This window comes from Symphalangus syndactylus, chromosome 9, assembly GCF_028878055.3.
Source record: "Symphalangus syndactylus isolate Jambi chromosome 9, NHGRI_mSymSyn1-v2.1_pri, whole genome shotgun sequence".
NCBI lineage: Eukaryota > Metazoa > Chordata > Mammalia > Primates > Hylobatidae > Symphalangus > Symphalangus syndactylus.
The window spans coordinates 29,955,249-29,973,882 of record NC_072431.2 but is presented as its reverse complement, the minus strand read 5'-3'; the positions used below and the strand labels follow the sequence as shown (position 1 = coordinate 29,973,882).

Genomic DNA, 18,634 nt, shown 5'->3' with positions numbered 1-18,634 from the left:
GCCTTGGCCTCCCAAAGTGCTGGGATTATAGGCGTGAGCCACCATGCCTGGTCTATCTTCTCTTTTATAATATGGTCTTCCTCCTGGGCTTCGAATTTCTGTGCATGGCACCTCTCTTCATGGCACCCATGAGTCAGAAACAAGGCCACCACCCTTATCTCTGCCCTCCCTCCTCTCCAAATTGAATCTATTACCAAGTCTAATCAGTTCTATTTCCTATACAACGTTCAAACCCACCCCCTTTTTTTTCATTTGTACTGCTTCTACCCTAATTCAGGTTCTCCTATCTCTCATCCCAAGAGGACTCTAGTCTTCCTACCTCCAGCCCAACCCCTCTAATTTCTTTTCTATGTTGCTTTCATCATGAATCATGTGAAATACAAAACTGATCATATCATCCCTAATTGAAAGCTCCCCCTTACTTTCAGAAGAAAGTCCAAACTCCTAAATATGGCAAAAGGATTTTTAATGAACTGGCCCAAGCTTACCTCTTCAGGCACATCCCTTGCCACTTTGTACTCATCGTGCACCCATATGACAGTCCTCATCCAGCTGTCTGCATTTTCCAAACATACTGTGTTGTCTCACATGTCTGTGCTTTACACGTGTTGGGTGATTCCCCTGTCCTTTGCCTCTTGGACTTGACTTTTTCTCATCTTTCATGGGTCATCTGATAATCACCTTCATGAAGCCTTTCTGTATCAGCCCAGGCAGAATCACAGTTCTCTGGGCCCCTCAGCATCCTGAACATCCCTCTACTACCATGCAGAACCTATCTCATAAGGTTGTTGTAAGGATTAAATGAATTCATAAATATAAAGTGCTTGGAGCCTGGCTCCTGGTAAGCGTGACATATGCATTTACTGTATTTAGAATGTTTGCATGTCTGTCACCCCCACTGGACAGGAGCACCTTAAGGGAAGGGCTTGTTTCTTCTTGTGCATGTTACACTACTGATGCCTCAAGGTGTGCACCTTGTTCATGTGTTTACAGCTAGTAGGAACAGCTCAATTTTAGCTCTCTTTTTCCTGTCCCATGAGCCCTTTGTCTTGAAAGCCTTCTAAACTTAAAGGTTCAAGAAGACAGGCGTTCAGGACCGGAATATCAGGTACATGATCTCATGGCTACTGCTAGCCCAAGAAGAATGCAGGCAGTGGGAATGCAGAAAAAAGAACAGCTGAGAAGAAAAATGAAAGGGCGTTGTTCTTGAACTTTAGTGTGCACAGGAGTCAAACTCTTGGTGAGTTTGTTCTGGGCCTCTGCCACAAGGATTCTGACACATGAAGGCTATGGTAGGGCCCATCTATCTGGATTATTAATAAACACTTCAGTGATTGTAATAGAAGTGGTCTAGAGACTACACTTGAAAAATCCTGAGGTAAGGGAACAGTTTCATTCAAATCAAAGCCAAAATCCTCCAAAACTCACCCACAGGAAAATTTCCAGGTAGAAGAGAGTTATACAAAGAGTATCGACTCTGTCTCTCTGAGCCTCAACTTCCCTTGTGGTTTCCTCTCTCTGGTGAGGGACACCAGCCCCTATCAGTGGATGATACAGAAAGGCCATGTGCAGCCCTGGGACAAACCATGGCTCCATCTGTCTTGGTGTGGCATGGACTGAAAGATGGACAGAGCAGCAGCTTCATTAAAAAACAGTTTATTAGCATCTGTGCCCCCAGTGCAAGTGAAGACTGACTCCCTCTCCGGGAGCCCTGGACTCCCCACCTGAGCTTCTGGGGAGCTGCTCTGTAGTGTGCCCCCATCTTGGGGCAGTGTCCTTGCTCATCTGACTCCAGTCCCATTGCTCCTGGCACAGGGCTAAGCTCCACCTCGAGATGCCATAGGGATGGTCTCTCCCAAGTGACTGTCACCTCCAGCGTCTGAGAAGAAGCCCCTGTCCCCAGGGGCTGGGGCCACATCCACCTGGATGACACCGTGCACCTGGGAGAGCTGCGGGCTGTCCAAGCTGGCAATGAGCTGGCGGGGGCCTGGTCGCACAGGCACAAATGTCTGGCGCAGTGTCACTGTTTCATTACCTCCAATGTCCCTGTGGGCAGAGACAAGGTCATGGGCCTGGAGTAATTGGGGGCGGAGTGGGGAGTAAGAGCTGATCCAGGGCAGTCAGGAGGAAGAAGCAGGAGGTGGACCCATTCAGACAATTCCAGGCTTACCTGAAATTTCCACACCCAAGACCAGGAGCCCCAGGGCGCCTCTGCATAGCCAGCTCAGCAGCCACCCACCAGCTGCCTGTGCTGAAACTCTCCCCATCGTCTGGGACTCCTCCCTGCCTGCTCCCACATCCACCTGGACAAAGACTGCTGATGCCACTGCAGAGGCCTCTCATGCCATCCCCTCCATCACCACTGCTCCTGCCCCAGACAGAACATCCTCATCTCACCTGGGGTTTCGAAAACCAAGAAAACTTCAAAATGAGACTTTGGGGGCCCAACACAATATTTCCAAATACTTTCAGTTTTGACAAGAGCATAGGTTGAAGAAAAGTAATTACTCTCTGCTATGATCATCATTCCAAAGAAAAAAGAGCATTTTCACACACCAAAACATTAGAAGGATGTTATCTTCAAAAAAAAAAAAGGAAAATCCTTCCCAGGAACAGACAGCAGACATCTTTAAATGGACATAAACCCTTGTGTCTTTCTCTGTATGTGTGTGTGTGAGAGACAGAGAGAGAGAGGCGGGTGGACAAACACACACACATGCACACACACACACACACACACACACACAACCAGTGTCTTCATTTTCTCCTTTCCACATGGGCCTCTGAAAAATTGATTCCCAGACCTCCCCTGGGAATCATGATTTCACTAGTCCTCTAATGGGACTCCCTGTCTCCCATCCCACTTTTATATTCTGTTCTGCTAACCACTCAGAGGTGAACTGAATCCTTCAAGGATTTAGTGCTCCTTTGGTGCTTGTAGCACAAGATCCTGGCTCTCTAACTTGACACACAGGCTCACTCTGACTCAGCTCCTGCTACTTGCACAGCCTCATCATCCCCCATCATTCCTCCTGCTGAGCAGCCCTACCGAATGCCTTCTTCCCCAGACTCACCTCCAGAGTCATGCTTTGCAGTCTTTGCCTTGTGTGGCATGAGCACCCAGCTCTGCCTCCCCACCCTGGGTGTTGTTGTGAAGGCCTACTTTTCCTCCAAGGCCTGGCACACCACTTCCTCAGTGACGGCTCCCCTGAGCACCTCCTACCTCTAGGAAAAGGAAACTCACCCTTCTCTGAGCTCCTCCAGCAATCTGCACGTTTCATTTTATACACTGAACATGACTGCATTTATATTGCATTTGCTCGTGCCTGTGGGAATTTGTCCTTCCTGCCTTTGCCTAAACCTTACCTCTGGTGCCCTATTCAACCCAAGCCTGCCGTTGGGGACCCTCTCCAGACATAGAACCTGTGCAGCCACTATTATCCTCTAAGAGAATGAGCCAACATCCCTAACTCCAAGGATGAGTTATTTTCAGGGCAAAGCATTTGGCTTGGAGCCTGGTTCTGAGGGGTTTCCCTGGACCACTCTACTCTCTTTTCTACCACTTGTTAGCTGTGAGGCTTAGGGGAAGCTATTTAACTTCTTTGTTCCTCACTTTCTGGGTCATAAAATGGAAGTGAATGTAAAAGGAGGAGTGGGATCTGATTATCTTGAAGGTGCTTCTGAGCTCCCTGAAGGAGGGAGGCAGGGATATATAATAGAACGTAGTATGATAGGAAGTCTATAAATTAAGTCTATAACTTAGTGGCTAGGCTATGTCCTGACTGCTTACAAATTTGCATTCTTAATTTTTGCTGACTTTTTCATAGATACAAGATTCAAGGTTGTTGAAGCTCAGACCAGCCCTCGGAAGTCTATTTACTCTATACCATAATTGAACTGTAATATTTCAGAAAGTAACCTTTACATTGCAATAACTGATTATTTTCAAGAGAAACTGTTTTCTAGGTGGAAATGTCAAGATCTCTCCCTCCATTGGTCTCATTGTGAGGTGGGGACTTTAAGACACCTCTTTTGTGAGCTGAAGCTGAGTACAAGCCATCTGCTAAAGCTGGGATGTTCCTGGAACTAAGTGTGGGTCATGAAACCAACTCCCCAACAAGGACACCAGAACTTAGACATCGAAATGAGCATTATCCAATTGTGTACTTGTTCAATCATATTGCCTGGGCTTGAAACATTTTTAAAACTCCTCCTGGACTCTTCTTCAGAGCTATTTAAACCATACACACACGCGTGTGCTCAGTGACGCAACGGTCAGCCTGTCCTTCCTTCCACAGCATGTCTCAGTTCTGATGGAAAAGGGCAGTTACCCACTTGTTCACTTATCTTATTAATTAGTCTTAGCCCTTGATGACTTCGGATTTCTCTGCAAAGTCAAATCTATCCCTAAGAAGGCAGATTGACCACTCTGAGGACATTCTAGAGAATATGATTCAGACTCTGAGGGAAATTCCCAGGAAGGGTTTGGAACAGACTTCCAGCCTCCCTGGTGACTGCTTTTGGTGGTGACAACAGCCATCTGGAGGAGTGAGTTCTGGAATGTTTATTAAGTGGCCAGTCACCACACTGGGGTGGCACACCTTATACTATAATGGGGTTCCATGCCACAGCCTTTGATGTGCAAATGAGAGGCAAAGTACACCCATCTTGGAATCTTATATATCTGAACCAACAGCTCAGAGATGTCCCCCTGGAGGCTCCCAATTGTACTAGAGGCTCTGGTCTGGGTTCACAGCAGCTAAGGAGCCACAGACTGTCCAAGGAGGATCTGCCTTAAGAAACCGTCATCCAACCCTGTCTTTTACTGTAGGGAGACTCACATAAACCCTACAGCTAAAGACAGGGAACAGGTCCCCCAACACTCAGCACGGTGGCCCTTTCCTTACTTCCAGGCAGGGCCAAGAGGCAAAGGCCTGGTGGGGCTGCTGAGGCAAGTCTAGCTCTGCAGATCCCTTAGGATGAGGAACCTCCCCCACCATGGTGGGGGTGTGGGTAAAAGATGCCTGCTGGGCAAGACTAGCAGAGCAGGCTATCCGGGGGGTTCAGGCTCTGTTCACTGAGCTGCCAGAGTCCCTGGTAGGGTGACATGAGGAAAGCCCTCCTCTGTGACACATCATAGCATTCCCGGGGCCCAGGCTGGGGCAAAGATCAACATAGCTGCCTTCCCAGCTTTGGCCTAATGGTGAAGGTGGTGGCCACCATCAGGAGAGCTGCTGTGTGTGAGGGAGGGGTGGGCAGGTGGGCAGGGGGTCCTCTGCCTCCTCCCCTCAGTTTCCCCACCCCAAGCCATTGTTCTTTCTCAAGAGCTCACTGTCTGAAGATGAAGCCTGCCCCTGTCCCAGAAGGCTGATCTAGAAGGCCAGGCTCTGGCCTGCTCTCCTTTCCCTCCGTGCTTTTCCTAGGGAGGGACAGGGCAGCATGTGTGAGTCTGTATCAAAGACGACAGCCGCAGGCCCAGGAACACAGCATGTGTGTGCCCTCACTGCACCCAGGGGCTTGCCCAGCCCAGGATCAGGCCCAGACGGGCTGGGTAAGGGCCTGAGGGATGGAGTTCTCTCCTCTGGAAGTGCTACTTGGCCCTCATGGCACAAAACAAACAATGAGTTTGAGAGCCTGCGCATGGTATGCACCACAGTGGGAAGAGCAGAGTTTGCCCCCTACGAGCTGTGAGACCATGTGAGACATGACCGCTAGCTTCCCCATCTGTAAGTGGGGGTGATAATGGCAATAATAAAAATAACAACTACCAATGGAGCACTAACTTTGTGCCAAGCAGTGCACTAAACAACCCTAGGTCCAGGGGCTATTGCTATCCCTGCTTTACGGATGAGAACACTGAGGCTTGAAGGAGAGAAGTCGCTTGTCCAAGGGCATATAGCCAGTAAGTGCTAGAGCTGGGACCTGAACCCATACCGTTAGGGTTCCAAAACTTTGCTTGTGTGTGTGTCTGTGTGTGTGTGTGTGTGTGTGTGTGTGTGAGAGAGAGAGAGAGAGAGACAGAGACACGGAGTCTCACTCTGTCACCCAGGCTGGAGTGCAGTGGCACAAACATGACTCACTTCAGCCTCAACCTCTCCAGGCTCAGGTGATCCTCCAACCTTAGACTCCCAAGTAGCTGGGACAACAGGTGCACACCACCACACCTGGTTAATTTTTAAAAAATTTTTTGTAGAAACGGGGTTTCACCATGTTGCCCAGGCTGGTCTCCAACTCCTGGGCTCAAGTGATCCACTCACCTTGGCCTGCCAAAGTGCTGGGATTACAAGTGTGAGCCACCACACCCAGCCCAAAACTTTGCTTTTAATCATATGATGACCTTTAATGTACTTTTTTTTTTTTTTTGAGATGGAGTCTGGTTCTGTCACCTAGGCTGGAGTGTAGTGGCACAATCTCAGCTCACTGCAACCTGTACTTCCCGGGTCCAAGCAGTTCTCCTGCCTCGGCCTCCCAAGTAGCTGGGATTACAGGTGCCTGCCACCAAATATGGCTAATTTTTTTACTTTAGTAGAGATGGAGTTTTACCTTGATGGCCAGGCTGGTCTTGAACTCCTGACCTCAAGCGATCTGCCTGCCTCGGCCTCCCAAAGTGCTGAGATTACAGGCATGAGCCACCGCACCTGGCCTTCTAATGTACTTTAAAGAGTACATTATCCAAAGTAGATAATATTCCTTTGGATATTGTTTGGATAATATTATCCAAAGGAGATAATATTCCTTAAAGTGCCTGGTCAATTCTTCAGTGCTGGACAAATATTAGCAATGAGTTACTAATGATTCCTATGTGGGGCTTTTGCTCCCTAATTAGATAGTGAGGCACGGCAAGGACACAGCACAGTACCAGATGCCCAGGAGGTCTCCCTAAAGGCTGGTGGGACTGAGCTGGGTCGGGAGGTACTGCTAGCTGGCCCCAACCTGCTTGTTTGGGTCCTGACAGAACATACTTGTCCAGACAGAGAGGAAGCAAAGCTGGGAGCCAGGGCAGCCTGTGGGGAAGGCCAGAGTGGAAGCAGGAGTAGGGGGAGAGGCCAGACTCACCCAACGTTGAGGATCTTGGGCCTCTGTAACCCAGAGCCCTCGAGCCGGAAGACGACATTGGTGAGGGTGACGGGAAGGGGGTTCTTGAAGACAATCTGTACTTCACACTCCCGGCCAACCACTGCTGCTCCCAGTAACTGAGAGAAAAAGAGGCCCATTCCCCACATCAGAGACCCTGGCCAAACACACGGGGACTGTACACTGCACCAGAGAGGGGAAGCTGCTTAGAAGCAAAACCTCCCCCTGAGCCCCACATTTATCCTCCTGAGAGAAGACTCCCCAGAAGTCAGAGAAGAAACTCCAACCTATTCCCCAACAAAGGCTGTCACAGAACCAGAGACATAAGATCCCATGCTACAGATGAGGAAACTGAGGCCCCAGAGCCGGTCCTTGACCTTCTCCTACAAAGGCTCATCAGGCCAGCCTGCTCCTGGCTTAGCGCCTGCCTCTGATGTCCTTATCCCCTGGCCTTCACTCTCTGACCACCCCTCATGCCCCAGCAAACTGCATTCACCGTGAGGGAGAGGTCTGGAGTGCGCAGACGGAAGGTGTGCTGCTTGGCCAGCACCTGCCCGCTCTCCTTGACATGGCCTGAGACATTGAGCAGCATGGCCCCCTGGTCCACAAGATGGGGCCGGTATTCCTTGTAGGCCACTGGCATGGTCACACGGTCCGCTGTGGAGAAGAGGCATGGTGTCACTGAGGCCTGCTTCCCTACATGCGGCTTCCCCCAGGGACTCCCCACTGCTCCTGGGGTCTCCATGGCCGCAGCCCTGAGGTGCCCAGCCATCCAGGGGGCAGGGCTGGGTAAGGAGCACTTACAGGCCCCTGGTGCCAGCTCCACTTCCTTCTTCGTCTCCTTGAAGATGGTCCCACTGACACCAGTATAGAAGGTGACTGAGAGGTATAGGTGCAGTTTCACTGTGCGGCGGCTGCTGCTGTGATTGGTCAGCATCACAGAGACCATCAGATCCTGCCCCATCACCGCGTCCTGTGCCTCCACCTGCATGGCCACATCCTCCGCTGAGCCCCGGTTGGCATACACATTGGGTTTGCTGCCATGGGCTGCTGCTGTCTCTACTGCCTTCCGCTCTGCGTCTGAGCCTGGGGGTTGAGGGTCAAGGATGAGGTTCCAATTCCCACTTGGGTGGCCAAGCACTTGGCAGGAACACTTGCTGTGGGGCCCAGAGCTGGCTGGGTTGGGGGAATGGTACCTTCTGGGTGCTTATAGAGGTAGGTGATGTCCTCCCGCACGTTGGAGCCGATGGCCTTTGTGACAATGAGTGTGCCGATGGCCTTCTCCTCCACATACACAATCTTGAAGCTGCCATCGTCCTGCCGCTGCCAGTACACCTTGTCACTATTCACCTGTGGGGGGTGGGGGTGAGCAGGAATGAGTGAGCCAGAGGGTCTGAGGGTGGCCTGACTCCCGGGCTCCTTCTCCTGATCCCAGGAGCTATGGGACAGGGCTTGGTCCCAAGGGTGGGAGCTTCCTGGCAGAGCCCAAGGGGAGACTTTCCAAGACGAGCCAGACGAGGCCAGAGTGCAGGGAAGAAGCTGGTCTGGGAGGCTCCTCACAGAGCACTTTGGCAATAATAAGAGTAATCCCTCATGCTCATTGGCTGACTTTACGACTAGTGAACCAGTTTCATACCCATTATCTCTTTTGATCCTGAGTACCGGAAGCAAGACAGCCTTGATTATCCCCTTTTACAGGTGAGGAAACTGACTTGTATAATGAGTGACTTGCCCAGGGTCGCACAGCTGGTCAGTCAGCGGTGAAGCTGGGACCAGAGAACCCATGACCGAAGCCCAGGAAGGCACCTGGAGCCCAGCCCTCACCTCAGCAAAAATGAAAGGTGTGTCGTACTTCATGTAGACCAGGCCATTCTTGATGGACTCCACGGAGCAGGGGCCGCAGCAGAAGATGCCTAGAGAGTGAGGTGGGACAGAGGCAAGAGATCTGAGAAGGCGGAGAGGGATCTTCAGACCTGGGGTAAGGTCCACACAGGGCGCCAGCCCTACCCACTCAGGCCTGGTCCCACTGCCTGGTGGCCACTGGAACAAGACCGTCAGCCCTGACCCAAACACTTGGGGGTCAGTTGACAGCCAGTGCCACACAGGTATGGAAAACAAAGAGAGAGCTGCTCCATTTGGCTCTCAATCTGTTTTTCTCAGCCCAGGCTGCTCTGCTGGTACAGATGTGCAGACCAGCCTGCCTGATAACCAAGTCCCCGACATACTCTTTCATGGCTGGCTGACACTGGATGTCCACCATCTGTGACCCCCAGAGGACAGGACGCCCCATATCATAACCAACACACAGTCCACAGTGGCCCTGCCTGCTGGTTGGGAGAGCAAGGACACCACCGCCACCACCATTCCAGAGACATGTGGAATAACCCTCAGCTCTGCAGCCTGCTGCCCTGTCTACTGGGGGGAGCTGGTGGGAAATAGAGTCTGCCCTTATCATACTCAGGAGGCTGTCTAGAAGAGCTAGGCTGACAGGAAGAGGCCTGGCAGGAGACGACAGAGTGGTAAGTGAGTACCATCCAAGAGGAAAGAATCTTAGACAACACATAACACTACACACTCCTTTACAGATGGGGAAACAGCAAGGCGAAGTGCATGCCAGGATCTCACAAGGCAGGCGGTGCAGGGAGAATGAAAGGAGCTAAGACTTTTTGAGTAGCTACGATACTCCCGGCATGCTGCTGGTCCCTTCAGATACAGAATTTCTCATTTAATCTTCCCAATCACCCTATATGGTATGTATTACCCCAAATTACATCCAAACCACCAAAGCCTAAAAGTTCGAGGTGCTTGCCCAAGGGCATACATCTGAGAAGTGATCAGGCTAAGATCAAGCCCCAGTCTGGCTGGTCCCGAGCCCCCTGCCTGATGTCCACCCTACCACTTCCCAGAGTTGGGGGCCAGAGCTCAGATCTGCCAGTGTCTGGGCCAGGCTGTTTCAGCATCACAGGCATCACTGGATTGCACAGCTCAGGGGGCTGTGTTCACATATCTGAGTGAGAGGGAGGGCACTGGGAAGAGGCCAGGGGAGGAATGTAGGCTAGGGAGGACTCTCTGACCTGGGGTAAGGGAGAGGCTGGACAGAAGGTAGCTGGCAGGGCAGGCCTGGTGGCCTGGGGCTGGAGTATCACGGTAGGAAGGGGTGGGGTTTGTTTGAGAACAGAGTGTATGGTGGTTCTAATTTCTGCAGAAACACATGTATGTGGACACAGAAGAGAGATCCGTGGGTTATATTAACAGTAATTATATATTACGGCAGGGTCATAAGGGCTATTTTCTTCTTTGAACCTATCTGAGCCCTGATTTTATTCTATACTGTATATATAACTCACAGTGAGCAATGGAACAGACAGGAGGGAACTCGGTGAAAGCGAGAGTATGTGCTTAAAAAGGACTAGACTTGCTCTGTCGCTGAACTACCACTCTGTGCCCCAGAGGAGGTCACTCCATCTCTCTGGCCACCCTTTGGAGTGGGTCCCAAATCTGGCTGATCGTCAGAATCACCAGAAGAACTTTCAAAAATATACATTGTTAGCATCTATCCTTGGAAAGTCTAATGTATCAGGTTTGGGGTAGAACCTAGAAATTTACTTTAAAAATATTTTTGGAAAAAACCCAAATACCTCCTGAGAGAGAATAGGGAAGCTTTACATTTTGTGTTGTTCAATTCTGCACTTTTTTTTCCTTCCAAGCATGTATTACTTATAAAAATGACTTTAAAAGGGTCCTTTAATTAATTATCTCCAAGATATGTAAGTTAAGGCCGGGCGCGGTGGCTCACGCTTGTAATCCCAGCACTTTGGGAGGCCGAGGCGGGCGGATCACGAGGTCAGGAGATCGAGACCACAGTGAAACCCCGTCTCTACTAACAAAATACAAAAAAAAAAAAAAAAAAAAAAAAATTAGCCGGGCGTGGTGGCAGGCGCCTGTAGTCCGAGCTACTCGGAGAGGCTGAGGCAAGAGAATGGCGTGAACCCGGGAGGCAGTGCTTGCAGTGAGCCGAGATTGCGCCACTGCACTCCAGCCTGGGCGACAGAGCAAGACTCCGTCTCAAAAAAAAAAAAAAAAAAGATATGTAAGTTAAAAAGCAAGTAAGAATAGTGAATATGAATTCTCTTTCTCTGAATACTCTTACAGCGTTTGAATTTTGAACCTCCCTTGTATATTAACCATTATAAATAAACCATTATAAATAAGTAAAATGTAGGCAAATAGAGAGTTATATAGAATGGTAAAAATAAACTAACGTCCACGTGGTGGTTCAGCTGATAAACCCGTGTTTAAGAAGCCATGGGGTTACAGGGCTTGGCTCTCCGGCCCAGCCCAGCACTGACACTCTGGACTGTGGTACTCAGGTGGGAGAGATGAGCAGGGGTGTGGTGGGGAGTGGGGGGGCCCAGCTTACCACTGCTAGTCTCCTGGGGCGTGGCATCCACCACCTGCCACCCGTCAAAGCCCGAGGGCAGATCCGGCCTCTTCATCCAGCAGTCGTTCCACACATGGAAGTTCCTGGGTGGACATGGAGGAGGGGCTGGGTCTGAGCCCCAGGGTCAGGAGTCCACAGTTTCCCCAGCCTCCCCAGCCGTGCCCGCCCTCCACCTCCAAAGCTCAGGTCACCGTTCTTCAGCACAGATGGGCAGTCTGCCCCAGCTCACCAGACAGAATCATGGTTCAGGTGCTCCAGGGGCTTCATGTTCTCGTCGAAGTAGATGTCCATGGTAAGGGATGTGTCTGTGTCGTGGGCGGAGTTGAAGTTGGTGACAGTACGGGTGGCCAGACCCAGGCAGCGCAGCACTGTGGAGGAGTGAAGGTTGGGGTTCAAGGCATGGGTTGGGGGCAAGTGAGGCATCGTGTCAGGAGTATCAGGGGAGAAGGGCAACTAGGATTGCCAAGCTGGGCATAGACTGCCAGAGTCAGGGTCACTGGGGCCAGAAGGCCTTTGGACTACAGAGCACTTGGGGTCAGGGGAAGCTAGGCCACCTGCCTGGCTCAGTCCTTGCCTGTCCCTTCTCCCTCCTGTCCCTTAGGCCTCTCTCTGTTGTTAACACTAATTAATGATAATTAAGGCCAGCCTATTATCCACCCCACCTGCACCCTGCACTGTAGCCACAGCTGGGCAGGGCTGGGTAAGCCTGGCTTTCTTCCCTTCTCCCTGTAGGGCCCGGGCCACTCCTGTCCCAGTCCCTCCACTACCTGTAGTGGTCACGCCAGCAAAGACCCAGCACTGGCCATAGGGGACGGAATAGCCGGTGCGTAGGTAGCTAAGCAGGATCTCCACGCTGCCCACCCACGCTGATGGGTTAGTGCCTCGGGAGTAATCACCAGACCAGTTCCCAATCAGGACTCCATTGTCATCCAGGGAGTTCACCTGCCCAGGACAGGATGAGATGGGGCTGAGGTGGAGGAGGGGCTCAGGACCTACCATGTGGTCCTTAGCCCAGCCCCGATCCTGCAACCACCCCTTACCCCTAAATGCCTCAGGATCCAGACATCAGCCTGAGCTCCACCCAGCCCTTCCCTCAGCCATCTGCCCCCCTCCCACCCAGGCTCTGACACAGGAATGTGAATCCTGGGTGTGCCAAGTTTTGGGTTTGGCCCTACATTCCACAGGAGCTGGGACAGGAGCCAGGAAAGGTGGGGTGGGGGGCAGGCAAGGGAGAGGAGGAGGGAGACCCCTTCCTGAAGTATCCTTTGCAAGGGCAGGGACAGGGCTGGGGGTCCTCGAGGAATCCAGAAAGGGCAGGATGAGGGTGGGGGTGTGGCGAGGCAGCTGGCAAACACACAGTAAGACTCAGAGATGTGAGGGTGCTCACCATGGCAGAGATGACCCGGGAGACACTGACTGGGTCTCCACGGCCGCCATATGGCATCCCTCGCCGGTCCAGGATGTATAGGCAGGCATCCAGCACCCCGTGGTCAAACTGGAAGGAGGGATGGAGGGCAGAGGTGACAGCCTGAACCCTCGGCCAGCACCCTGCTCCAATACCCCAGCCCCCACACCCACCCCAGCTCCCCTGGGTGTATGTGACCCTGGCCAGCTACACCATACCTGGCCGTAGTTCCAGGTCCGCTCACCAATCTGTGCTTCGGTCCCATAGTAAATTCTCCCAGACTCATTAAGTACATACTCCTGCCGCCAATCCTCATGGTCCACGTACACAATGTCCTCTATATCCCCAGAACACACAAAACTGGTTCCCTCCAGTTCTCTCCCTGGGCCTCACCTACTTCTGGCCAGTTCTGCAGGACTCATGTCCACAAAATGCGGGGATGCCCCTAGACTGACAGGACTGCTGTAGGAGGACAGGGGGAGGATGACAGATGGTGGAGGAGATTGGCTGTAGCCAGGGGCCTTTGCCAGGAGAGGTGTGGCTGGCTGTGTGATCCTGGGTTGGCCACCTTTCTGCACCAGGCCTCAGTCCTGTCATCTGCTCAGTGGGAGGCTGGCTTCTTCTGGGGTCAGGCACTTAGGCACCCCGCCGCATCCGAGGGCAGGAAGCCCTTCACTGTCTTTCCCTCCCATCTACCCTCTGCTCCAGACCCCAGCTGCTCACCTGGGCACCAGGGGTTGAAGAGGATGTAGATCTCGTTGCGGGGGTCAAAGGGCAACTGGAACTCCCCAGCGTCTGATTGTGTGCGGACTGTGAACTGAAACTTGCCGATGATGGCGTTGGGGGAAGTGTGGACCCTCAGGTTCAGATTCTGCCCACTGGCCTTGACCACCTGGGCTTTCCAGCCTCCACTGCCCCCCTTGCCCACTGGGATGATCACGTGCGTGCCCTTGCCCACCTCGGGGTTGTTTCCTAGAGTAGGAAATCAGCAATTAGCTGGCAAGGCCTCCCTGAGGAGAGGGGATGGAGCCTGGGACTTCTCCCAACCACACCCAAAATGTGTATGAGCCACTGTGTGTGTCCCTACGTTGGGCCATCGCCTTATTCGCTGACAGTCTCCCTCAGAGCAGCTCTGTCTCCACCCAATGCTTGCCCACGTTAGGGCAGGGCCACAGTCCAACATCCCAAACCTGTTCCCCTGACACTGAACTCTGAGGTGGGGAGGAGAGACGAGGGCTTCTGTCACCTTCTGCCTGCCTGACTATCACAGTGCCTGGGCTGGAGGGGCAGATCCACCTGCCCCGTATGAAACAGCAGTCCTGATCCTGAAGGCCAACCCTGCCTGCTCCCTGGGGCTATAGCTTCCAGAGCCCAGGGCATCCCTGGTGGAGGTGGTAGGGGTTCCTGGGAAATTAAAGGGTGAGGTGGGCAAGGTTAGGCCCTAATCAAAGGGTAAACGGAGTCACCTGCCCCAGGCAGCAGCATAATTACCAGCCTGAGAAATCAAGCTCCACCAAGCAACACGGTGAGGCAGGCACCTGCCTTGGGTCACGGGACAGAGGGACAGAGACAGAGAGAGACAGAATTGGCAGAGATGGGGGACATGGAAGGAGAGAGGGAGAGAGAGAGATAGAAGAGAGAACCAGCCACATCCTGGGGAATGAGAACAGATGCAGAAAGGACAGAGCAGCAATGCCGAAGGAGGCACTGAGGCAGGCCCTGAAGAGGAGTACTCTGAGACCGATGCCCCAGGAGGCTTGAGGAGGATGGGCTTGGGAAAAACTGAAACACCAAGACCCTCTCTGAGACACACCCCCAGGGGCACACCCACACACTTGCACCTGCCTTATCTGGCACGGGTGAGGAGTGCGGCAGGGAGGAGCCTAAAGACCTCTCTGACCCTAATGCCAGCCTCTCCCCACCAAACATAGGGCCTTCACCCTTCCCAATCCAAGCCCCACTGACCAATGAGTAACTCAAGGGTGATGCGATCAGAGGATTCATAGGTCCGGGACAGGAGGAGGAGCATGTGGAAAGGCTGCCCGCGGCGCACTATCAGCTCGTCGTACTCATACTCCTCCGTGTGGTGCTCTCGGCGGTTCTGGTCCGAGCGTGAGCTCAGCAAGTCCACACCGTTCACTACTAGCATGCCCTCTGCAAGGACACAGCTCCGTGTCAGTGAAGCCCCATGAGGAGCCCAGGCCCTCATCATTAGCCTCCTATCCCCCCAGAAATGCCAGGCGGAGTCTCTGTCCCATTAAAGCCTTTCAGCTCTCAGCTGAGGAGGACAGACCAGTCTCACCTCTGATGGTGCCATCTCCAGCTGCATTGACACCGCTGCCCCGGGAGACAGGTCTTCGAGTGCCAGAGCTGGACCCTCGACCCCTGGAGTCAGAGGGTTCAGGTCCCCAGTCGTCATCTGCCGCATTTCGGCATGAACAGCAGCCACAGCAGCGAGCCCAGAAGGAACGGCCTCCCCCTCCTCTGCGAGAGCGTCTCTCTGGCTCTGGCTCTGGCTCTGGCTCTGGCTCTGGAGACGGCGTGGTAGGGGGCTGCAAGGGATTGCCACCCCAACGGCCCACGTCGGAACGTGGCCCATCCATCATGCCTGTTAGGAAGAGGCAGGGGTGGCTCCTTAACCCAGGTAGCCCCAGCCAGCTGACCCAGAAACCCTCCATCCAGACAGCTGATTCGGTCCCAGCCCGATGACCGAGACAATCCCACCTTGGCCCAGAGATTCTCCAGACACATCCAGAGACCTTCTGCGAAGACCATTCAGACTCACCCAGAGAAGCTTCTCATGCTGCAGAGAAAAGCCTCCCCTCACCCCCACCAAACCACATCCGAAAAACTGCCCAATGAAGAAACCCACTCAACGATCCATCCCGGGAAATCCACATAGTTCCCTGCATGGACACTTGTCCCAGCCTCAAGACCCAGCTGCACACACATCAGAGTGCTCCAGCATCCCTGGGCCTGGTCCCTCCACCTGCTAGCTCTGCAGTCTAGAGGTGCACAACACTGACAGCTTCTAGAACTCATTTCTTAGCAGAAATCCCCCAACTCAAGGTTCCTCACAAGACAGACAAGTGGCCCCGGGGCCTGGGGTCCTTGGCATTCCCCAGTCAGGGAAGACCCCACTTGGGGCTGCCAGGAGAGGTAGGGCATGGCAGGTGCCCGGAGCCTGTGCCCAGGGAAAGCAGAGTCTTGGTGTTGGGGAACAGCCTGGCTGGGGCTGACAGGTACACAGCCGGCCCACACCCCACCTTGCTGGATCCAGGCATGGCCTCCGATAGTGTGGGCCGCCTGGACTCAGCACCACAGTGCCTGTGGGAGCCCCTCACCTGGCAGCAGTGTTGGCAACCGCAGCACTGAGTCCTGGGGCTGAGATGGAACAGGTCAGGATGGATGGGACAGGACCCACGGACTGGATGCCGCAGGGACAGGCCTGGTAAGTGACTTATGTGGGAGGGAGGGGCCAAACTGCTGTAGGGGGCGGAGGAAGAGGCCAGGCCTCTGGGCGGGAAATGGGGAGAAGATGCTAGGGAGAGAGCAGGGGTGAGGTCTGTCTGGGCTTAGGCTGGGCTTTGGTGGGAGCCACCGGTGTGATGGCCCCTGGCACCAGGCTGATTCCTGCCAGACTGGGCATGTGAGGAGCCCCTTCTCCCAGATGAAGAAGCTGCAAGGGCAGTGGGGCAGGCAGGCCCTTCCACCCACAGCCCTGTCTGGCCGACCTTCTGGTCCCAAGCTTAGGCTGCCTACCTCTGCTCTCACAGGCTCCTGCTGCCGAGCTCTGTGCAGCCCAAGCCAGGCTCAGCCCTATGAAACTGGCCCAGGGGCCTGGTCCTGGAACTCATCCTGCCCAGGGAGGTGCTGGGATCCCAGGTTGCAGACTGGTGACATCAGCAGCCAGGCCCTCAGACTGGCTCCACCAGCTAACCCCTGACCTGTTGGCTCTACCAGATATTCTGACTCCCGCCACCCCCAAGTCTGTCCCTTCTTTCTCAGCTACTCTACAGCCCCAGGCATGAGTGAGCTGCCCCTCAAGTTTGGGATTAGGGAGATCAGAGTAGGAGCAATCTCATTTCACGTCCCCCACCCCCGCTGTAGCCTTGGGGGGTTGGGGGATGCTTAGGTCTTTCCACTCAGGCTTTGGTGGGAACTGAGTCCCCCTTCCAGGAGTACAGAGTACCTTTCTCTCACTGAGAGGAGTCTCTGCTCAGTTGGACTCGAGGATTCCCTTTTCTCCAACCTGGAATTCTTCCTGGGAATCCAGACCAACCGGCTCAGGCACCTGTGCTGTGTGCATCCTAACTCCACCCCGACACTGGGGAAACACTAAGGATGGCACCAAGGTGATCCCAAGGCAGAGAGGAGGAGGCTAGGCATCTTCAGGGAGGCTCTCCTTGGGTCTTGTCCTTGGGCCCGTCAGCCAGGGGCTTCTTCCTTCTTTCCTTCCTTCCCACTGGTGTCCCAGCTCTGCCCATGGGCCGCCGAGCAGAAGACAGTGAAAACAGGCTAACAAGAAGACACAAGGAAACAGAATCCAGGAGGGGCTGTTTGGTGATGCATCAGGCAGGGAGGTGCCGTGGGGAGTGGGGACAGAGAGGCCGCAGGAACTGGCAGGGAGCCCTCCACACCCACACTGCCTTTTCTTGTCCAGCTCCAAGCACCAGAACCTGCCCGGGGGTGGGGGCAGGTGCCCCACCTCCAACACCCTCAGTAGACACACCAGTGGATATCAAACTTCCAGGCAGGTCAGCCAGAGGGCTTTGTGCAGGGGCTGGGTGTTTGTGCATCACTGCAGATACGGGAAGGGGCAGGGCCCTGGTTGTCCGGATGTGTATGAGCACATGTGGGCCCAGGCAGATCCCAGAGAACCAGGAGGATGCCTTTGTCACACTCTCTCCCTAGCTTTAATCAATCTTTCTCTCCCCACCCAGCCAAGTTTGAGTCACTGCCCTAACCCCTGAGCCAGTCCCCTCCCCCCACCACCACTCAGGACTCTCTAGGTCAGGACAAGGTGTGTATGTGGTATGTGTGGGGGGACACCATAGGAGCAGACACTCAGCTCAGGACCTCAAGGAGCTGAGGCCAGGCCGCTGCCCAACCATTCAAGCAAGAACATGAGTCTAGAATCCCAGACCAAGGGTAGAGACAACTTTGGTTTCAGTGCTGAAGCGCTCTGGCCAAGAACCTTGGGCAAGTCTCAACAGCAGTTTCCTCATCAGTACACTGGGCCTAATAATCTCATCCCTGAGACTCTGTGAGGATCAAATGGTATCATGTATTCTCAAAGGTACTTCAACCGTAGAGTGCTACTCATGGGGACCGATACTGTTGTTCAGGCAGGGCGGAGCAAGGGCACCCTGGCCCATTCCTGGGAACATGGAGCCCTTGAGCCTCCCCAGCTATGGTGAATGGGGGCCAGGGCAGGGGGAACATCTGGAAGGTGCAGGGGTCATGGGAAAAAAGTGTATGATGCTTCCAGCTGGAGAAACTCACAGCTGCTCTGTAGCTTAGCCAGAACCAGAACCTGATCCCAAGCCCTATTCCTGCTTGGAATCTAGACCCAGTCCCAGCCCCTACCCCAAACCAGAAAGTAAACAAAAGCTCAGCCCTCACCCTGAATTCTGCCCCAAACACTGAAGCCTTGGCTGTCTCTGAGAGGAAACAACAGGATGGCGCAGAAAGAATGAGCTGGCAACACCCCA

General features: G+C 53.6%; 1 protein-coding gene across 2 annotated transcripts; it reads right to left on the bottom strand.

Annotated features, from left to right (window-relative positions):
* Positions 1–1,640: 1,640 nt before the first annotated feature.
* On the bottom strand, positions 1,641–18,633 carry TGM1 (transglutaminase 1). 2 transcript variants are annotated; one of them, XM_063609314.1, is made up of 16 exons: positions 18,546–18,633; positions 16,265–17,438; positions 15,223–15,528; positions 14,886–15,074; positions 13,644–13,892; positions 13,139–13,257; positions 12,903–13,010; positions 12,283–12,457; positions 11,745–11,883; positions 11,495–11,598; positions 8,899–8,987; positions 8,271–8,424; positions 7,879–8,160; positions 7,571–7,731; positions 7,057–7,193; positions 1,641–2,046 (listed from the first exon to the last, which is right to left on the bottom strand). In XM_063609314.1, exons 3-16 carry the CDS (start codon positions 15,524–15,526, stop codon positions 1,818–1,820), a joined length of 2,439 nt encoding a protein of 812 aa, XP_063465384.1. In that variant the 5' UTR covers positions 15,527–15,528; positions 16,265–17,438; positions 18,546–18,633; the 3' UTR covers positions 1,641–1,817. The 2 variants fall into 2 exon arrangements, with proteins under 2 accessions (XP_063465384.1, XP_055147639.1); XM_055291664.2 differs by lacking the exons at positions 16,265–17,438; positions 18,546–18,633 and having other exon boundaries at positions 15,223–15,551.
* Between the last annotated feature and the right edge of the window lies 1 nt (position 18,634).

Bases quoted from the DNA above. Each gene is read 5' to 3' on its own strand.
- TGM1 (XM_063609314.1), bottom strand. From the start codon at position 15,526: ATGATGGATGGGCCACGTTCCGACGTGGGCCGTTGGGGTGGCAATCCC. The intron at 7,194-7,570 runs GTGAATGCAGTT...TTTTTCTCTCAG, and splicing joins CTCCAGACCTCTCCCTCACG to TTACTGGGAGCAGCAGTGGT. The intron at 2,047-7,056 runs GTGAGTCTGGCC...CTCTGCCCACAG, and splicing joins CCCAAGATCCTCAACGTTGG to GGACATTGGAGGTAATGAAA.